At 53.3% G+C, this 17887-nt stretch overlaps 7 protein-coding genes across 7 annotated transcripts; 3 read left to right on the top strand and 4 right to left on the bottom strand.

Annotated features, from left to right (window-relative positions):
• The first annotated feature begins 822 nt into the window (after nt 1-822).
• On the top strand, nt 823-3591 carry BO80DRAFT_464122 (uncharacterized protein). Its single transcript, XM_025722633.1, has 3 exons — nt 823-1647; nt 1725-2183; nt 2248-3591. The coding sequence occupies exons 1-3, from the start codon at nt 912-914 to the stop codon at nt 3225-3227; spliced, it is 2175 nt and encodes a 724-aa protein (XP_025576340.1). The 5' UTR covers nt 823-911; the 3' UTR covers nt 3228-3591.
• Nucleotides 3592-3873: 282 nt separating this feature from the next.
• Nucleotides 3874-6725, bottom strand: hsp90 (chaperone Hsp90). Its single transcript, XM_025719274.1, has 2 exons — nt 5989-6725; nt 3874-5923 (listed from the first exon to the last, which is right to left on the bottom strand). The coding sequence occupies exons 1-2, from the start codon at nt 6244-6246 to the stop codon at nt 4079-4081; spliced, it is 2103 nt and encodes a 700-aa protein (XP_025576339.1). The 5' UTR covers nt 6247-6725; the 3' UTR covers nt 3874-4078.
• A 1153-nt stretch (nt 6726-7878) lies between these two features.
• Nucleotides 7879-10176, bottom strand: BO80DRAFT_49659 (NTF2 and RRM domain protein). The gene is made up of 3 exons (XM_025724030.1): nt 9766-10176; nt 8704-9693; nt 7879-8634 (listed from the first exon to the last, which is right to left on the bottom strand). Exons 1-3 carry the CDS (start codon nt 10081-10083, stop codon nt 8338-8340), a joined length of 1605 nt encoding a protein of 534 aa, XP_025576338.1. The 5' UTR covers nt 10084-10176; the 3' UTR covers nt 7879-8337.
• Nucleotides 10177-11821: 1645 nt separating this feature from the next.
• BO80DRAFT_434142 (uncharacterized protein) lies at nt 11822-12238 on the bottom strand (the record flags this gene model as incomplete). Its single annotated transcript, XM_025720854.1, has 2 exons — nt 11822-12136; nt 12188-12238. 2 exons carry the CDS (start codon nt 12236-12238, stop codon nt 11822-11824), a joined length of 366 nt encoding a protein of 121 aa, XP_025576337.1.
• A 2192-nt stretch (nt 12239-14430) lies between these two features.
• BO80DRAFT_424385 (uncharacterized protein) lies at nt 14431-16366 on the top strand. The gene is made up of 4 exons (XM_025719273.1): nt 14431-14642; nt 14696-14726; nt 14825-14966; nt 15062-16366. Exons 1-4 carry the CDS (start codon nt 14583-14585, stop codon nt 16323-16325), a joined length of 1497 nt encoding a protein of 498 aa, XP_025576336.1. The 5' UTR covers nt 14431-14582; the 3' UTR covers nt 16326-16366.
• A 47-nt stretch (nt 16367-16413) lies between these two features.
• BO80DRAFT_454579 (PMF1/NNF1 family protein) lies at nt 16414-17174 on the bottom strand (the record flags this gene model as incomplete). The annotated part of the gene is made up of 2 exons (XM_025722074.1): nt 16414-16708; nt 16804-17174. 2 exons carry the CDS (start codon nt 17172-17174, stop codon nt 16414-16416), a joined length of 666 nt encoding a protein of 221 aa, XP_025576335.1.
• BO80DRAFT_49282 (uncharacterized protein) lies at nt 17167-17790 on the top strand. Its single transcript, XM_025723788.1, has one exon. It carries the CDS (start codon nt 17304-17306, stop codon nt 17676-17678), a length of 375 nt encoding a protein of 124 aa, XP_025576334.1. The 5' UTR covers nt 17167-17303; the 3' UTR covers nt 17679-17790.
• Nucleotides 17791-17887: the final 97 nt, after the last annotated feature.

Genomic DNA, 17887 nt, shown 5'->3' with positions numbered 1-17887 from the left:
AGTGCCGATCGAGTGCGTTGCTCACGCGATCAACTTGCTTGCAACCCGTCTAGATTGAAAGCGGGAGAAGGTCGGCTATGACCACGAGGATATTAAGGTACTTGCCCATGGCGATTGGGCGATTCCAAAGTGTCTGGTCGACTGCTATGGCTGCCGTGTCCGGGTGGTATGTATTGGAATTTTCGGTAATTTACCGGCTCCAGCGCACCACGGTCGGCAATTCCGATTCGAGCCTTGGCCCCAGCAAGGCTCGCTAATCCTGCCAGACATAAATCACTCCTAAAGAACATCAGTCGGTGTCCTCACGATTAATATTGATAATGATAATTATCAGAATAAGGATAATAGAAAAAAAATATAATAGCAAGGATCTCGACACATAACAAACAGCAGGCAGAAGCCCGATTTTTCCCTACTCAATACATCATTACTCGGTACTTCTGATGGGGACCAGAAACAATGGCGGCGCCCCGTCGGAACGCTTCCCGAGGGCCCCGACAACTTGGCCAAAGCAGAGAGCTCCTGAGCTAGAGAGGGTGGGTGTGTGGATGCCCACGGTCTAACTACACAGTAGTCCACTACCTATCTCATACTTTGTACTAGGACTGACCAAAGGAGCCTACATCGTAGAAGGATAGATAGTCCCTATGGATCTGTACTACGGAGTAGACAGTAGATATACTACAGTAGTAATGCTGGCAGAGATGGCTGAGGTAAGCAGAGTGCGGGGTCCGCTGACTGGATGCCCATCACGTGCGATTCTCATGCCAGATGACATAACGGACCAACCGACCAGGCATCGATTCTCGCTCCGTCATGGAATGCGTGTTCTGTTCCTCGACAACGACCGATGTCTGGTCCCTGCTTAGGCTTTGTTGAGGTGCCGCTGTGAATTATTGCTTCTTGTCACCATGAGACCCCCCGTGCCGGACATCGCGGTGCCTCGATCCCGCAAGGCCTCCATCGAACAGCAGTGGACCGATCCCCGCAATGCCACCCCCGCGACCTTCTTTTTGTCCCGCAATCACGGTCCCGACGCCGAGGACGAGCCCTCCCCTGACGAGTCCGACGCCCCCAGGGAGAGTATGTATGGAGTATACAGCCTGCAGGAAAGTGTCTTTCGGCCCAGTTCAGCTGCGTCGACGCCTCAGTCAGATCAACCGGGTGATAGTAAGCCCACCGGGGTCGAACCGGTTCCCACGGTGTATCAGCCCCCCCTCCACGATCATGACGGCGATGACGAGGAAGCTCCCGGCATCACTCGCCGCAGATCAACGCTCAAGCCACTCGACAGTTCTTATCCCAGCAGACTGGATCCCTCTATTTCCTCCGATCTGGCCTCGCCCCGGCCCCTAACGCCCTTGAATCTCAGCAACCCCGACGACCCTTCATCTCTCCCTAGCAGCCCCAAATCTACTTCAAATCAGTCTATGCGCCATCTAGATGAGATCTCAATTACAGATGAACTAAGTAGTCAAGCGGTTGCTTCCGGGGAAGAGGACGATGAGCTTCGCTCGACGCATAATCCGGACCATGATAGCACATCCCAGTTCATCATGCCTAGCATTAAGATGCCCAGTCGAAGGCCATTCACATCGCGCGGAAAGGCCCTAGGCAGATTCAAGGTTCTCGTTGCAGGCCCTTCTGGTAAGATCATTATGCCCTCATTCAAGCTGAGCCTGCGAATCTGCGATTCTGTGCAGCACTTGTTGACCCGTGGCCAGGCTCTGGCAAGTCCTCTCTCATTAGGTCCATTGTTCAGTCGTGCGAGGACATCGTACATGTTGACGACTTCCCCCCTACATATTCCTCGACACTGTCGCGAACATCGCTCGCGAGAGTCCAATTGTCTCAAACCCATCGACTACCGTTGACAGCTACGTCGGAGGTCTACGCCAGTACCAAACCGTACCCAGCTTGGTGGTCAGATTTGGAAGATTCACGCGTACTCCGTCGGAGGAAAAGCACAGGCGACGTAGTCCTAGAGCGCAATATCTGCTTTGTTGATACCCCAGCCAACTCTCTGAGTCGCTCCGGACAAGTTGATGCCATCATACACTACATGCGACAACAACTCCTCCGTGCAACAACAGCTTTCGATTCCTGCAATCATGACTTTCAAAACCTGCTTGCGGGACACGGTGGGACTCAAGTTGACGCTTTACTCTATCTTGTCTCTGAAGGTATGCGGTCTAGAATTCCCGTTGCAGCATCTTTTATTGGCTAGCCAGGCTGACATGCCCTCAGATACACTTCCAACAGACATGGAGTGCATCAGACAACTCTGTGAATGGACCAATGTCATCCCTTTGATTGCCAAGGCCGATCTATTAAATCCCGAGCAGATCTCCGCACTCAAGTCATCCTTTTACAAGCATGCACAGGCTGCGTCTATCAGGCCGTTTCTCTTTGGAAATACATGTCTTGGAGCCGATGCCCTCGACGGGCATTTGCCTTTCGCGGTGTCATCGGCGAAAGCCAACGATGACGATGTGATGGACGCTAGCACTCTAATGAGCCCGGACTACGTTCAACCCCTGGTACCATCCGAGTTGATATTGTTGGTCCAGAGGATGTTCGATGCTGAGAATATAGCCTGGATGCGACACTCGGCCGCGAAGAAACTTACTCAACAACAGCGGGAGCACACCTATCCACGCCCAAGCCGTCCCCAACATGGTGCCCTATCATTCGATCATGGCACCCGCCGCAGCTCTCCGAGTTACACCATGGCTCGGATACCAGATCACACCCGACAAGAGGAGAAACTGGCCCGCCTACAATTGGCGAAATGGGCGTCTGAATTGCAGCAAAGCCTCCACAACGAACGTGAGAGGTACGCCGTTATGGCAAGGGGCGAGCGTGCCGTCTGGCTCACAGAGCGGTTGGGCGAGTGTGTAGTAGATGGGTCGTTGGTACCAATCACACAGACGCCAGGCTTCTGCGGACTGCGCGCACCCACTGAGAAAGCCGGCGGCGGCGGTCTCCTTGTTCGAACGCAAAGTGGGCAGAACATGGATTATCACATTGCTAGAATCCGCCCGCAAGATCCTCTGGGACTCGTCTGGTGGTCAGAGGACCTGAAGCGACGAGGGTGGGCCATTGTCCAGATTGTGGGCAGTTTTGGCGTAGTCGGGGGGTTGGCTCTCTGGCTTGCTAAAGCATGGGGGCTGTCCTCGCGCAGTCTCTCAGAATGGCACTTTGATTGGTGCGGTTCTAGTGACTAGGACGCTCAGTTAGAGCTATACCAGTGCTGGTTTCTGATCCCCGAGCCCTACCCCTTCTTCTCTCATTCATCATCTGTCTTCAACCCCCTTCTCGAACCACGCCTCTTCATCAAAGAACAAGGACCTCATCCGTTCGGGGACGGCCTCATCCCACCCCAACTCATTGTTCAGGCGTTTACCGGAATCATCGTCGGCGTTATGACCTGTTCTACCTCTCGCTAATTACTTCTCCTCCTTTTCTCTTTTTGAAATGCATCCATCCTCTTGTCTCCTGGGCATATTTGATGAACATATATATACTTGATGTACGAACCGAACCGTAACGCAACGTGGAGTATTTAAAATTTAGCGATTTATCTGCCCCAGGGTTTCCCATTGGTAAACACAAATAAAAGCACCTACGGAACCCTGAATCACTCTTTTACTCTGGTTAGGTGTAGTGGTTTGAAGTAAGTGGAATAACACGGGGTTAACCTAAGGAATGCTTGGGAGTGAAGTGATATAGTGGGCTAGAGGTTATGGTTACTGATAAATATGTATTCCGTACCCGAACCAGATTCGTGGATTTAGGGACGAAATGACCGTCTACGATTTGTCTTTCGACACTAAGCACAGAAAATGAACGGGAGAAAGCTTTTATTTCTCGGAATAATCTACCAGCCTGAGACGATCTTCAACAGACGGAATGTAATTTAGGTTGGGGTAAAAAACGCTCAAAACGCCGAAAGGGTGAATTCGTAATTCAGAAAAAAAGTAACAAAGGGCAAAGGTCCCTTGCCGTTCCGATTATAGTGTCGGGTCATAAAAAACAGTTACATTTCGAGCGGATCGTCACATCATGCGGTCAACATTTAGTCAACCTCCTCCATGGAGCTCTCAGCCGGGGCGGCAGCAGGAACAGCCTCCTCAGCGGCCTTCTCCTCGGTGGTCTCAGCCTCCTCGTCAATGTTCAGACCAAGGGAGACGAGCTTGTGGATACGCTCAGCGAAGCTGGCAGGCTCCTCAATGGTGAAACCGGACACCAGGAGGGAGGTCTCGAAGAGCAGCTGAGTGATGGACTTAACGGTGCGGTCACCCTCACCATCGGTCTCAACCTTCTTCTTGAGCTCCTTAACGATGGAAGACTTGGGAGAGATCTCGAAGGTCTTCTTGGAGGACATGTAAGAGCTCATAGAGGTGTCACGGAGGGCCTGGGCCTTCATGATACGCTCCATGTTAGCGGACCAACCGAACTGGCCGGTACGGATGGCGCAGGGAGAGCCAACGAGCTTGTGGGAGACGACGACCTTCTCGACCTTGTCACCGAGGATGTTCTTAAGGCTCTTAGCAAGGCCCTCGAACTCCTTCTCCTCCTTCTCGCGCTCGGCCTTCTCCTCCTCAGACTCCTCGAGCTCGAAGTCCTTGGTGATATCGACCAACTTCTTGCCATCGAACTCCTTCAGCTGAGTGAAAGCGTACTCGTCAATGGGGTCAACCAGGAACAGAACCTCAAAGTTCTTCTGCTTGAGGCTGTCAAGGAAGGGAGACTTGGCAACAGCCTTGATGGACTCGCCGGTGATGTAGTAGATCTGCTTCTGGTGCTCGGGCATGCGAGTGACGTAGTCGGCAAGGGAGGTGGCCTCATCACCGGACTTGGTGGACTGGTAGCGGAGCAGCTTGGCGAGGGTGGCGCGGTTCTGAGCATCCTCGTGGATACCGAGCTTGATGTTCTTGCTGAAGGCAGAGTAGAACTTGTCGAACTGCTCGCGGTCCTCAGCGATCTCAGTGAAGAGCTCGAGGGTCTTCTTGACGATGTTCTTCTTGATGACCTTCATGATCTTGTTCTGCTGCAGGGTCTCACGAGACAGGTTGAGAGGAAGGTCCTCAGAGTCGACAACACCCTTGACGAAGCTGAGCCACTCGGGGATGAGGTCAGTGGCGTCATCGGTGATGAAGACACGACGGACGTAGAGCTTGATGTTGTTCTTGGTCTTCTTGGTCTCGAAGAGGTCGAAGGGAGCACGCTTAGGAACGTAGAGGATAGCACGGAACTCGAGCTGACCCTCGACGGAGAAGTGCTTGACGGCCAAGTGGTCCTCCCAGTCGTTGGAGAGGGACTTGTAGAAAGCGGCGTACTCCTCCTGGGTGATGTCGGCAGGGTTGCGAGTCCAGATGGGCTTGGTCTTGTTAAGCTCCTCCTCCTCGATCTTGCTCTCCTTGACAGTCTTGGTCTTCTTCTCCTTCTTCTCCTCCTCCTCATCAACCTCCTCGATCTTGGGCTTCTTCTCGTCGTCCTCCTCCTCCTTGGTCTCGGCCTCCTCATCAGGGACCTCCTTCTCGGTCTCCTTCAGAACGTGGAGGTAGATGGGGTAGGAGATGAACTCAGAGTGCTTGCGGACGACCTCCTTGATACGGCTCTCGTTGAGGTAGTCAAGCTGCTCATCCTTCAGGTGGAGGATGATCTTGGTACCACGGCCAAGCTGCTCACCCTCGGTGTCCTGGGTGAGAGTGAAAGTACCACCGGCAGCGGACTCCCAGACGTACTGCTCGTCATCGTTGTGCTTGGAGATGACAGTGACGCGGTCGGCCACGAGGTAAGCAGAGTAGAAACCGACACCGAACTGACCGATCATGGAGATATCGGCACCAGCGGAGAGAGCCTCCATGAACTGCTTGGTACCAGAGCGAGCAATGGTACCGAGGTTGTTGATCAAGTCCTAGATGGCCCACGAGATTAGGCTCTGCTGTTCCAGGACGAGGGCAGGAGAGAAGATGAACTTACAGCCTTGGTCATACCAATACCGGTATCGCGGATGGTGAGGGTCCCGGCCTCCTTGTTGGGGATGAGGTCGATGCGGAGGTCCTTGCCCGAGTCGAGCTTGGAGGGGTCGGACAGAGACTCATAGCGGATCTTGTCAAGAGCATCGGAGGCGTTGGAGATAAGCTCACGGAGGAAGATCTCCTTGTTGGAGTAGACGGTGTTGATGATCAGCGAGAGCAGCTGAGAGATCTCAGCCTGGAACTCGAAGGTCTCGGACATGGTGAAGGTATGAGGGAAGGTTGATTTCTGAACGAGGGGTAGGAGGTTAGTAAGAGAGAAAGAGGGAAGAGAGAAGAGAAGGAGAGGATTAAGGAAGATGTGGCAGGCTCCCTCAGATGATGCTAAAGAGGAGATGAATGAAGGACAGGAATTGAAGATGCTTTATATCTCAGGCAGATGAAAGGGAACAGAGGGAAGAAATTTCTAGAAAGTCGGATTTGCCCCCGGCCAGCTTGGACGCAAACGATCCCAGCTGAGTCAGAGCTCCAGGTGGGGGGTGGAGAGGGAGGGGGGCTTGGTGAAGGAACGAGACTATCAGTGAAAGGGGAATACTCACCAAAAAAAACGGAGGGAGGAGTGAAAGGGAAAAGGGAAGTCACGGATCACAGGATGGGAAGAAGAGAGGTTATGGCTGCCCACGAGGAGACAGTAAGAGATGGGAGAGGGAGAATTGGAGAGAGAGAGGGGGAGAGAGTAGATGAGAAAGAAAAAGGCTGCCGAGCAGGAGGAAAAGGCGACGGGGCGGGACCTTAATGTTCTCTGGGCGGACCGTCACAAAATTTCGGTGCGGCGCTTCTATGGCGATCCAGCAACTTCCACGCTCGCCCTCCCTCTGCTCCTGCCGACCCCAGGATCTTCCAGCGTCTTCCAGCGCCGGGATCTAGATGCTTCTGCCCGCCTGGCCCTGGGACTAGCCGGCCCTGTTGCTTGCTCACTTCTCCCCTTTCCCCTCCGGCTCCGCCACTCTCAGCCCCTCGAGGGGACCATTCGCCGGTCGGCTGGCTTCAATTGCATGGATTCCGGGTTGCCTTCCCCGGATGGGCGCATCTCGTCGACGGTCGACGAGGACGGCCATCCTGCCTGAGGCTCGCTATCTAGAACGTTCCGCTCCCCCCACCATCCACCACCAGCCAATCCGAGGCTTCTGTCAACTGACCGCCTTGTCTTCCGCCAGAAACTTCCATCCAGTAGATACCGTAAGTAACCTGGAAGTACTCCGTACTCCGTCCAGAGTCCTATCCGCTCCCACTGAGGGTTACCACGGCGACCAGCGACTCGAGGGTCCCTGCTTGCCTGGCATGCGCAATCCCCCAGTGCGTACGTAGCACAGTAGCCTTCAGGGCCAGTTTCGATGGATAATGGATCTATTTCGTATACCTGTACTCCGTACATTTCGAGATTGTCACCTCGCCCGCCTTGGATGATGACGACTCGACTCTAAGCAGCAGGTGGAACCTGGTCTCTCTACGGATAGCATAGCGCCTTACAGTCATGAGAAAAAGGTCATCAGATATGTTTCTTTGTTCAAGAGTTCGGGGCTTTCCTTTTCTTCCAGTGAAGTTCTTTTGCAACTCACGGCTGGGCTACCACCGCCAGCCAGCCAGCCAGCTGCTCCCCAGAAGCCCTTCGGAGGTCCACGCCACAGACAGGCCACCCCGAGAGCACGACGTAGATCACGCGTAGAAGAAAATCAAGAAGCATGCCATCCATTTACAATTCTCGAGTGTGCACAAAGCCAGAAAGACACCACCGCAGGTGCAAATAAGAAGGAGCTTGGTTCGATAAATTCAGAGATGGATTGTGTGGTCATCAGCACGGCCGAATGAGAAAGGAAGGCAAGAGAATTGAAAAAGAAATACGGGCATTCAGCTCGCTATGCTAAGAGGTAAGGAGCCATCAAAGAGGAAAGAAAAATGAAAGGTAAGAAAAGTCATGACAACACAATGAGAAGAAAACAAAAGTCATGATGACCAATCAGAGCCCAGTTAGGAAATGATAAGAAAACTTTTCCAACCGCTAATATGCACTGTGACAGAGGGGGGCCACATAACACATGTCATTATCAGTAAATGGGGGAGTAATACATGTCCTGGATCGCCGTGAGCATCTAAACCCGTATACCGTTTCAAGCCAGGATGAAGGGCTAAGAATCATGTAAGGCCTTATTAGGAAAAAGAAGGGGGGAGGGAAGGAAAGGAGAAGGGTCGTCCGGGTGAACAACTGCTTCCCTTCTCTCGTCATTCTTCATTAGACGTCAAAGGGACTTTTTTGGGTTTGCTTTTTTTTTTTCTTTTTTCTTAAGTAGTGCCTTTAAGCAGCGGGGGCCTGGTTGCGACCCTTGGTGTTGACGCTGCCGCCACGGCCACGGGGAGCGAAGCCTCCACGACCGTCGCGCTGGAAGCCTCCCCGGCCCTGGCTACCTGCACGGTCGCCACGGCCACGGCCGGCGCCACCGCGGCCTGCACCGTAGCTGCCGTTACCACCGAAGGCATTGGCACGAGGGCGACGCTCCTCAACAATGATCTGCTCGGTTCCAATCTGGTGGGGGTTGGCAGCAACAGCGGCGGCATAGCCAGCAGCATCACCGAACTCAACAAAGGCGCAGTTCTAAAAGCAAGAAAAGACCGATTAATTCTCCGGTTTAAGTGATAGGGGTACTTTCATGGTACTGCATACCTTCTGACGGCTCACATCAAAGTGCTTGAGCTTTCCAAAGCGAGACAGAGTCTGCTTGAGCAGGCCTGCATCAACCTTTTCGGTGACGTTCTTGATGTAACCGAGAACATTCTGTTCCTCACCTGCACGCGACTGGGTCTTCTTGTGGTCATGGCCCGCGGTCTGCCAGCCGGAACCATCATTCGAGGGGGCCTGGCTAGGCACGGCTTCGGGAGCAGGAGCAGGAGCAGGAGCAGGCGCAGGAGCAGCGGGGGTAGGGGCAGCCGTGGGCTGGGAGGAGCTGGCAGGAGGAGCAGCCTTCACCGGAGCAACGGGAATAGCAGGGACAACTGGCGCCGCCGCACCGGACTTGGATGCGATGTTGGCCCAAGTTTTCGGGACAAACTTTGCTGGTGCGCTTTCCTTGGCCGGAACCGGAGCTTCCTTCTGCTCGGGAGCAGGAGTGGGCTCGGGAGTGGCGGGCTTCTCAACCTTGGGGGCCTCGGCTTCGACCGGGGCAACAGCTTCCGGTGCGGCTTCGACGGGGGTCTCCTGAACAGCGGCCCCATTGGTCTGGGGAGCAGACTCCTTGACCGGCTCTTCAACATTTTCCTCGGTCTCGTCCAGCTTCTCGTCAACCTTGGCAGCAGCAGGCTCGCTGTCTACCTGGGCCTCCTCGGGTTCGGGGACAGTCTCAACCTCGGCCTGTGCGGGCACCTCAGGAGCTGGCTCTTCGGCCGGAATAGCGGGGGCAGCGGGAACAACTTCTTCCTGCTCAATCTCTTCCTCCTCATCGACGAGGTACCTGAAGATATCATTGAGAACATAGTATCCATTGGGCTGCTCCGCCAACACGAAGGTCTGCACAAACTTGCGAGAAGGCTCAGACCTGTTGGAGATCTCACCGATCACCGAGATCAAGATGTTGTCGAAGGAAGCCTGGGAGTCGACGTTCAGGACACGAACCTTGCAGTCTTGGAAGTCAAGCTGCTTGATCTTGTCATTGATAGCCTATGTAGACGATATCAGCAACTAAATTCCACAGGAGAAGAAGGACCACTCGTGAACGAAGTGTCAACGTACCTTCTGGCCCACGGCAACCTGAACCGATTCGGCTTCGGTACCGAAAACCAGCTGGGAGCGCCGAGAGTAGAAGAGGTGGAGCTTCTCCGGACTGCGGCTCATGTTGGTATAGTACTGCTCGACGAAGTACCAGCCAACCTCATCCTTCGAGATACCATTCTTCTGGTCATTCGACGGGGCGTTCGAGGGGGTAGAAGACGGCGCAGGCTGGAAGCTAGCTGCGCTGTTGACGTTGGCGGGGGCGTGGTTGAAGGAATCGGGGTAAGCATGTTGCGCAGGGTAGCCGCCGTTGATGGGAGCCTGGGTCGTGTCGGCCATTGTGACGTGAATGAAACTTGGAGGGTTGGAAAAAGAAAGAAAAGTCTAAGAGAGGAGGGTCAAGGTATGTGCTGAATCAGACGCGAGCCTGTATGTGGCAAGAAAAGGGAAGAATTCTAGCACGAAATATTCCCCGATACTGGGATTTGTCAGTATTTGAAGCCCAAGCGTATATGACGATGGCTGAGAATTCGGGCCAAGGACAGCAGGGGAAAAAGGAACTTACCAAGTGAAACGGAACGGGCGAACTGGTCGTTCCCTGTAGGCGCAATGAGGTGAGATAGAAAGAAAGAAAAGAAGAGACCAAAGTGGTTTAGAATGGTAGCGCGTCGGAGTCGTGGAGGTGGAAAACAGGAAGAATCTTGTGCGATTCGGAATTGAGTGTGGGAGGAAAAGCCCGAGGGACACAGGCGGGAGACGAAAAAGCAAGGGAAGAAGATAGATGGAGCTTGATAAAGAGACAAAGAGGCGGAAGCTGCAAGCAGACAGGCTGGGAATGAGAATTGCAAGGAAAGATGGAGAGGAAAATGGGGGGTTGGTGAGGGAGGAGGTAGTAGGTACAGCAAATAGCACTGGTTACAGTGGTGGTGGTGGTAGTAGTGGAGGAGGAAGATTGGGTGGTGGTGGTAAGAGAAGAGACCCGAGAGGTGCTGAGAGCAGCAGAGCAGAAACTCAACCTAACTGAGGTCAAGGCCAGTCGAGAGGTTCCAATCCGTTTGCTGGTGCAAAATCCAGCGCCGACCCAGAAGTGCCCGGGGCTAGCCCCCTTTGGGCTCGCTCGCGCCCTTGGCCCTTGGCTCACCGCCTGCCACTTGGGGCGCCCGTGATTCCCGGGCGCTTCCATGCAACACAAGGAAGGCAATCGGAGCTGGCACTCCGACGAGGAACAAGACCCCAGGGTCTCGGGTCGGCCCATGTCCTACTACTAGGTTACTTTGTATGCGGCAGCATCTACTCCGTAATGTCCAGTCCATGCATGGGGAGCAGCAATCGGAAGTCGCGAAGCGAGCTATCATATCAGTGTTGATGTCATCATCCGAGCACAGCGGTGAAACGATACTGCTGTAGACCACTCAATTTGCCATCCATGATATCAGCATGCGGTGGATTACTGTCCCCCGGAGCAGGGCCGTTGATTGGTGCTGTCATTGAATCTCAGCAAACAGTACCTACCTACCTTACTACTATGTACTAGTACTACTGCTAGGTACCCTGGAGGCTCCCATTGCTTCAGGCCCACATCCGGTCGGGTTACAGCAGTTCCTTGCCCATCTGCAGCAGGAGATATCGAAGATACAAGGTGTATAATTGTGTACATCATCGCTCGCTAAGAGGTCTTGATTATATCCAATCATCGGCATGCTTCATTACCACGAAATAAACAGCACAAAACAACAGTATGCACCTAACGAACACGACAGAATGGCCCCAGCAATCAAAAGCGCAAGAAGCTGTCAGGCAGTAGATTAGGGCTTGTAATCACAGTGGAATCTCATCAATTCGAACGCAGGTAGCTGGCTCAAAGTGGGGGGGGTATGATAGACAGGTAAAGATAAGCTTCTCATCAAGACGGGTATCGAATTCGGTCATGGAACCCGCCGCAGGGGAATCTGACAAGCCGGGGAACATGCAACATTAGAACAACCGTGGCCGAGATGGCCACGGGGGCGGGAGCAAAAGTCCACAAAGGTATCGAATGCACTCTCGGTCAACATCTCGAGAAACGGGGAGCGACCATTCACGGGGCCTCCACCACAGCCTTTTCGTTCAACACGGGTTCCCGCATGACAGCGTCCTGGCTGGTCATTCTGCGTCCAAGGGCGCGTTCCACCTTTGCGCCCAAAGCCAACTTGCTCAGATTATCGCTTTTCTCTGGCGTGGGAACGAAGCGTTGCTTCAGAAGAGGCTTATTTTCCAGGCGCTCTAAGCCGTCACGGAGGTTGTGGAAGTCGGCCAGTCTGGGGTCTCCGGTAGGCAGGCCCGCGAAGGTCCCTTCCGACGAGGCGACCGAGGGGGCTTCGCTGACAGTCGAGAACCGCTTGGAGGTACGAGCCTAAAATCAAGTTAGAAGGAGCCGCGACGCATGTATCCCAGGCAGACTTACGGACTGGGCCATGATGGGTCTTTCGGACTCCAACGAGGTATGCCTAGCCATGGTTATGATGTTGTTGGATGAGGTGGGTCGTGGATCGTGTGCAGTACAAAGCGTGTGCCCAATTAATGGAGAATAAGAAGAAGAAGAAGAAGAGAGGTCGCGAGGCTCTCGGGGAGATCGTAACCTGTAAGATTTGGACGTATCCTGGTCAGCAAATTGAGACCTGGAGAGACGCGGGCGTGGAAGAAACCGCAGCAGCAGCGATATAGAAAGGACGCAAGGAACGGGCAGACCGACGAATGGAAATGAAAACAAGAAAAAAGAGCAAATACAGGGAAAAGGAGTAAGAAAAGGCGAGGCCAAAGTATCAATAAATTATCGGGAAGTTTCTTGGGAGGAAATGATCCCGAGCGATTTGAGACACTGATCGAGCCGGGATGGATGGGGGGAAGTCGTACCTTGGAACAGTCAATTCCTTCCTCCGGTCGTATGCGATGCGGATATATCTATCTGAGGGGGGTAGGGTGGGCTTGGTGCGGGCAAGAGTTAAAAAGAAAGAGGGCAAGTAGGCAGTACTAGGTACGGAGTACTACTAGGTACTAGGTAGGTCCTACTAGGACTGCGCGCAGCCGTGACATGCATTCGACTCAGGAGAGCCGGGGGCGAAGGAGGCGGATGGGGTGGGTCACCGACAGGCGCCAAAACGCAATGCTGATAAAAACTTCCTCCTCGTCGGCGGTCGGAAGGATTGGGATGGCTTGACGGCTTTTAAGGTTTTCTTGTCCTGGACCTTCCCAAGGGTTTCCCCTCCTTTTTCCGTTTAGAATGCTTTCTGCGGTGGAGAGGGCGCAAGGATTCAACCAAGTAACCCGAGATAATCAACTATCGCACTCGTCTATCTATCCATCCAGCCGGCGTGGATGAAAGATGGGTGACTGAACCCACCGGGGCCCGGCTAAACCATCACAGGCCGCCTGAGACACCGGACTCTGTTGGGACGTCGGCGGCAGACACGAGCGCCATCACCAGACAGGGGTGCATGCGCGCCCAACGAATTGATCGTCATGCACCTGAAATTATACAGGAGTGAATAGTAGACGATCGGCTGGCTGAAAGGAGCAGACCAAGACGAGTGGATGCATCATACCATCCAGCTTCCATCGATACCACTTTGCCCCTATTCCGTGTTGCTTCAGTACGCCCTGCCGTACGGGGTACGGCGTAGGTAGGGACGGACCACTTCAGGCACTCTTTTCGATAGCTGCTTTCAAGCATCTGTCTGTGACCTTTGTAGTCTTCAATTTTAAGACCGAACGCCCAATTCTAAAGGAATCAACAGAGCCACAGGTCCATGGTGGTACCTTGTCTATCTATATAGGGGACTAGTTCCTGGTCAAGAGCAGAAACCGGCCACTAGAATTGATTAAACCCCGGCCCCTTAACCAAGTGTATTTTTATTTTTAAGGCCTTTTCCGGCCAGTCCCGCCACGTGCAGCCAAGTGGGCAGCCACGCGGGTTGGCAGTCGCAGCAGCAGCAGCAGCAGCAACCAGCATCATCCACCAGCTGCCGCGGGAGTGCCGCCCGGCCTTCCCTGCCTGGGTCCCAGCAACACCCCTGGTCCGTCAGTACGCGGTATACTACTATTACCTCGTCCAAAAATAATTCCAGTATCCATGGGACATGCATGATTGCGCAGTCCAGGTTCGGAGGGAGCTTCTTCACTATGCAGCCGTTTAAAGGGAAGAGACTATCATTGCTTCTTTGGCCACAAGATCTGACCCTACCGATAAGCCACAGTGGTGATGTGATTTGTTCTCGGACTAGTAGATCATTTGGTACCTTATGGAGTAGGACCTCAAGAATAGATATGCTTGAGGGGAGATCTGACTTGCATGCCGGTCTAAGTCTGGAACGGAGTAGTTCTCCGACGGGGATGGACAAACCGGCATTAGACGATCTAGAACAGTCACTACTGGACACTGAAACAAATAGGTCTCTCTAATTCATGGGGTTGATGCATAGGATAAGAAGCCCATCTTATCTAAAGGGCTCTTTGACCACCTAATCTATCTTCCATCCACGTATCATGTTTTAAAGTACTGACGGTAACTGACCGTAACAGGACTAGGTACATATTAAGTAGTATGACCAGCTCCGATCCGCCAAGACCAAGGCGGGCATAAAGGCGGTGTTGCCGTAGCACCGGCACTATTGGGATGCCCCTCGTATTCTTCATCGTCACAGTCCGAATCGAAAAGAAAAGCACCGAACGTCATACCTCGTCAACTTTGCAAGTTGCTACGACTTGATGCTTGATTAAGTTATCATCCAGTATATTTGATACTACATCTTCCCGGAGCATTGATCTAGCGGGATCTATAAGCCGCAATCAAGGGCTAAAAAATGCCGAAACCAAAGAGTTTCCTCAAGGAATCCAAATCCAAAAAGAAGACCGCGCAGCGGGTATGCACAATCAATCTTCTGATCGTCGATTTATTCTTCTAACTACATCGTAGGCCCCAGAATCGGCAGATGAATATCTAGCCCGTGAGTCACCCAATGTCCCGACTTCTTTTATCTCCTGATATACTTCATGATCGACTTTCGCTCTTTGTTGTCACATAGCTGATCGAGCTGTTCTCTAGTCGGCGTCGAACAAGAAGAAGCTGGAGAGAAATGGCGTGCCGGAGATGCAGCCAAGTCTCTACGCTTCTTCATGCGCGCCATCAACACCTACGATGAAGGCCTAGGCAAGCACCCCGATGCATTCGACCTGGCTTATAACAAGTACGTCGCACATCATGGATTTGTGTCATTTTCTATCTTGCATACTCGCCAAGGATGCCCTCATCAATGCGTACACTCGAACTGACGACCGACAGGGCGAGAGTCCAATATGAGGTCACGCAGCATCCCAAGCTATCTGCCCAGCTGTCTGCACCATTACTAGATGTCCTGCGAGTAGCACTAGAATCTCACCGGACAGCTCTCAACATGGAGCAAGACAACGCAGACGCGCTCTTCAACACAGCCCAGGTGCTCACCAGCATTGCGGAGGCGTTGACCGACTCCAAGCACCCTTCGGATGATCAACTCTCTCAGGCAATAAAGCTCCTGCAAGAGGCTATAGAACTCTTCCAGCGTTGTCTGGTCCTACAGGAACTCAAATACACCGAAATGCAGGAGCAGATCAACCAGATGGCATCCGGAGAAACGGGCCCTGTTGAAACTCAGATGCAAGACACGCCGCCGGATCTGCCACCAACAGATGAGTCGAAGTCTTCGGACCAGCAGGAGCAATGGGCTGCCATTGTTGAGCCAGTGACCAAGGACACTCTCGTTGACACAGCCGTGGCACAACTTGAAGCCTGCACGACTCTCTGTAACCTACTCACATTCAACCCTGGTGTAGGAGTCGGCTGGGTGGAAGATTATTCAACAGACTTGCTGCAGGAGCGAATTTCGGCATATGTCGAAGGGTCAAACAGACATTACGAGGCAGCTCTGGCTCGTGCCAAGTTTTCCTGTTCTCTGAACGAAGTGCTGTACAGAAGCGGACGAACCGAAGTTGAAACATATTCCCAGGAAGTTTCGCGAGCTTTCGGTCCTGATTTGAATCTCTCGGCCGATCCGGGCGGCCTCTGCAGCAAAGCCGACGCGCTGACGGCATTCAACACAGCGCTCATAGACCTCCCACCATATGAACCGGAAGCCTTTGCTAAAGCGTTGTCGCTGCGATGGCAATCACTATCGGCCGCCCTGGACGCATTGACCAAAGCGTCGAAACTCCCGGATGCCGAAAACCTGCCCAAGATCCACCTGGCAAGGGGAGACGTGGAGGTGGGTAGGTGGAGGCTCGGTCTGTCTCCATGGGAATATCCCATGGCTCAGCAGTACGCCGCCACGCTGCTCCAAAATGCCCAGACCTATTACCGAGGTGCGGCAGCCTTAGCGAAGAGAGATGGGGCTGCGGATGAGGCACGGGACGGGACCTGCAAAGAAGCCATCGCCGCTGCCCTGGCGGGTCAAAAGGACAAGCTTCAGCAGCTCCAGAAATCCTCACCTAAGGAGCTGATGATAGTCGCCGAGGACGTGGTCGATGACGGATGGATGAGTCCGGGCGATATGGAGGTTTTGTTGTCGTAGTCCTACCCGACCAGCTCAAATGATGAAAACGAAAGCGCGTCGCTATCCCGAAGCCAGTCACCGCATCGTAGAAACCCAAGCCAGCAGATCACATTTCGGACCTAGCCTTAACCTCACCATCCATCTGCGCAGCCTCCTGGCGAAGGTGATTTTCACTTGTAAACTGCGTCGCCGCGGCAGCAGCACCCTCTAAGTCCGCGACCATCGCCTCCAGCCCCGACAACAAGCTCTCAATCTCCAACCTCTGCGCTTGTACTTTTCCAGCCAACTCGACATTCTCCGTCTGAACCGAATCAATCTTGGCGGCCAAATCCGACTGCGTCTCCATCAAGTGCGGCAAAAGATGCGCTCGGTACAACTCCTCGGGACTCAACGTATGCGGTCTACCATCCACAATACCATTAGCCACCCAACTTCAAAACGCCCCCCCAAAGCCAAACACACACAAAGAGCCAGAAAGAGGGGACAAAAAACCTACGCAACACTCTCCTCCCCTTCCCCGCGTTCCTTCCTATACCTGGCCTCCCCCACCAACCGATCCAACTCATTCAACTGCCTAACAGCATCCCTCTCGGCCAAAATATCCTCAAACTCAGCCTTCGCACTCTCCTCCAACTTCGCATTCAACTGTCTCCACACACTCTCCAGGCTGGCGGGGACATATTTCGCCGGCGTCGGAAAACAGCCGGAGAAATTGGCGTAGGAGTTGGCGCGCAGGGTCCGGACCAGCGCCTTGTCGAAGATTTCTTGTAGTTTCGCGGCGCGTGGGCCGGGCGTTAGAGCCACGGGCGCTGGGGGGGGTGGTGAGGGGGAGACCGGTCGTCTGTTTGTGTTGGGATCTTCGGCCATTGTTTCGTTTTTTGTTTCTGGTTCTGGGTTGATTGAGAGATGGGGGTTTTCTCCTCCTGGATTTGTTCTTGTTGTTGAATGGCGGTGGTTGTTGGTATGGGGATTAGTTTGAACGGTTGAATAGATGGAATGGAGGAAGCTTGGATGGACGCGCCCGAGACGCGCGCATCACGTGATTTATATAGATTCGGCCGCCAGTCGGAGGGACTTGTTCTCTACCTGTTTATTTCTTCAATCCTTCCAAGTAATAGATCTATTCGGGACAAGAGTATACGTAATTTTAAAATCGATAGTGCAGTAGTTCTGGCCACGCCAACCGACCAGGTCTCCGGTTGTATACTCCCCAGTGTCGGCTCCAAGTTGGCCCGATACTATGGTCTTATAGACCACCGCATGTATCGGAATAGCACGTTGGCATCGGTGTATTGGCTCATCCAGTATCACCGGGCCTTCTCGTGGAACTACTCGAAGCGCACCAAAGCCACGGACAGAGCGAATATATAAATATAATGTCCGACAGGCTCTAACAGATACCAATCCCGCTTGCGTCACTCATCAAGCACTAGGACAGAAACAAGAGAACAGCAGAATGATTAAACGCCGCGCTCTCCCCATTCTAAAACCGATCCGTTGCTCGTAAAGCCCCCCAACCGAAGGAGGAGACGAGCTATACGTAATTTAAGGATGAATTAGGAAGATGAAAGAACAGAACG

Source organism: Aspergillus ibericus (genome assembly GCF_003184845.1).
Source record: "Aspergillus ibericus CBS 121593 unplaced genomic scaffold BO80scaffold_15, whole genome shotgun sequence".
Classification (NCBI taxonomy): domain Eukaryota; kingdom Fungi; phylum Ascomycota; class Eurotiomycetes; order Eurotiales; family Aspergillaceae; genus Aspergillus; species Aspergillus ibericus.
Note: the sequence above shows the minus strand (reverse complement) of the source record. Positions and strands in the feature narration are given on the sequence as shown.

What these genes read in the sequence shown, in the direction of transcription:
- BO80DRAFT_464122 (XM_025722633.1), top strand. Translation starts at nt 912, where the DNA reads ATGAGACCCCCCGTGCCGGACATCGCGGTGCCTCGATCCCGCAAGGCC. An exon ending in TCTCGTTGCAGGCCCTTCTG is followed by an intron (nt 1,648 to 1,724) that starts GTAAGATCATTA and finishes ACCCGTGGCCAG; the next exon opens with GCTCTGGCAAGTCCTCTCTC. An exon ending in ACTCTATCTTGTCTCTGAAG is followed by an intron (nt 2,184 to 2,247) that starts GTATGCGGTCTA and finishes ACATGCCCTCAG; the next exon opens with ATACACTTCCAACAGACATG.
- hsp90 (XM_025719274.1), bottom strand. Translation starts at nt 6,246, where the DNA reads ATGTCCGAGACCTTCGAGTTCCAGGCTGAGATCTCTCAGCTGCTCTCG. An exon ending in GTATTGGTATGACCAAGGCT is followed by an intron (nt 5,924 to 5,988) that starts GTAAGTTCATCT and finishes TGGGCCATCTAG; the next exon opens with GACTTGATCAACAACCTCGG.
- BO80DRAFT_49282 (XM_025723788.1), top strand. Translation starts at nt 17,304, where the DNA reads ATGGAGGAAGCTTGGATGGACGCGCCCGAGACGCGCGCATCACGTGAT.
- BO80DRAFT_424385 (XM_025719273.1), top strand. Translation starts at nt 14,583, where the DNA reads ATGCCGAAACCAAAGAGTTTCCTCAAGGAATCCAAATCCAAAAAGAAG. An exon ending in GGCAGATGAATATCTAGCCC is followed by an intron (nt 14,727 to 14,824) that starts GTGAGTCACCCA and finishes GCTGTTCTCTAG; the next exon opens with TCGGCGTCGAACAAGAAGAA. An exon ending in TTCGACCTGGCTTATAACAA is followed by an intron (nt 14,967 to 15,061) that starts GTACGTCGCACA and finishes GACGACCGACAG; the next exon opens with GGCGAGAGTCCAATATGAGG.
- BO80DRAFT_49659 (XM_025724030.1), bottom strand. Translation starts at nt 10,083, where the DNA reads ATGGCCGACACGACCCAGGCTCCCATCAACGGCGGCTACCCTGCGCAA. An exon ending in AGGTTGCCGTGGGCCAGAAG is followed by an intron (nt 9,694 to 9,765) that starts GTACGTTGACAC and finishes TCGTCTACATAG; the next exon opens with GCTATCAATGACAAGATCAA. An exon ending in TTGATGTGAGCCGTCAGAAG is followed by an intron (nt 8,635 to 8,703) that starts GTATGCAGTACC and finishes TCTTGCTTTTAG; the next exon opens with AACTGCGCCTTTGTTGAGTT.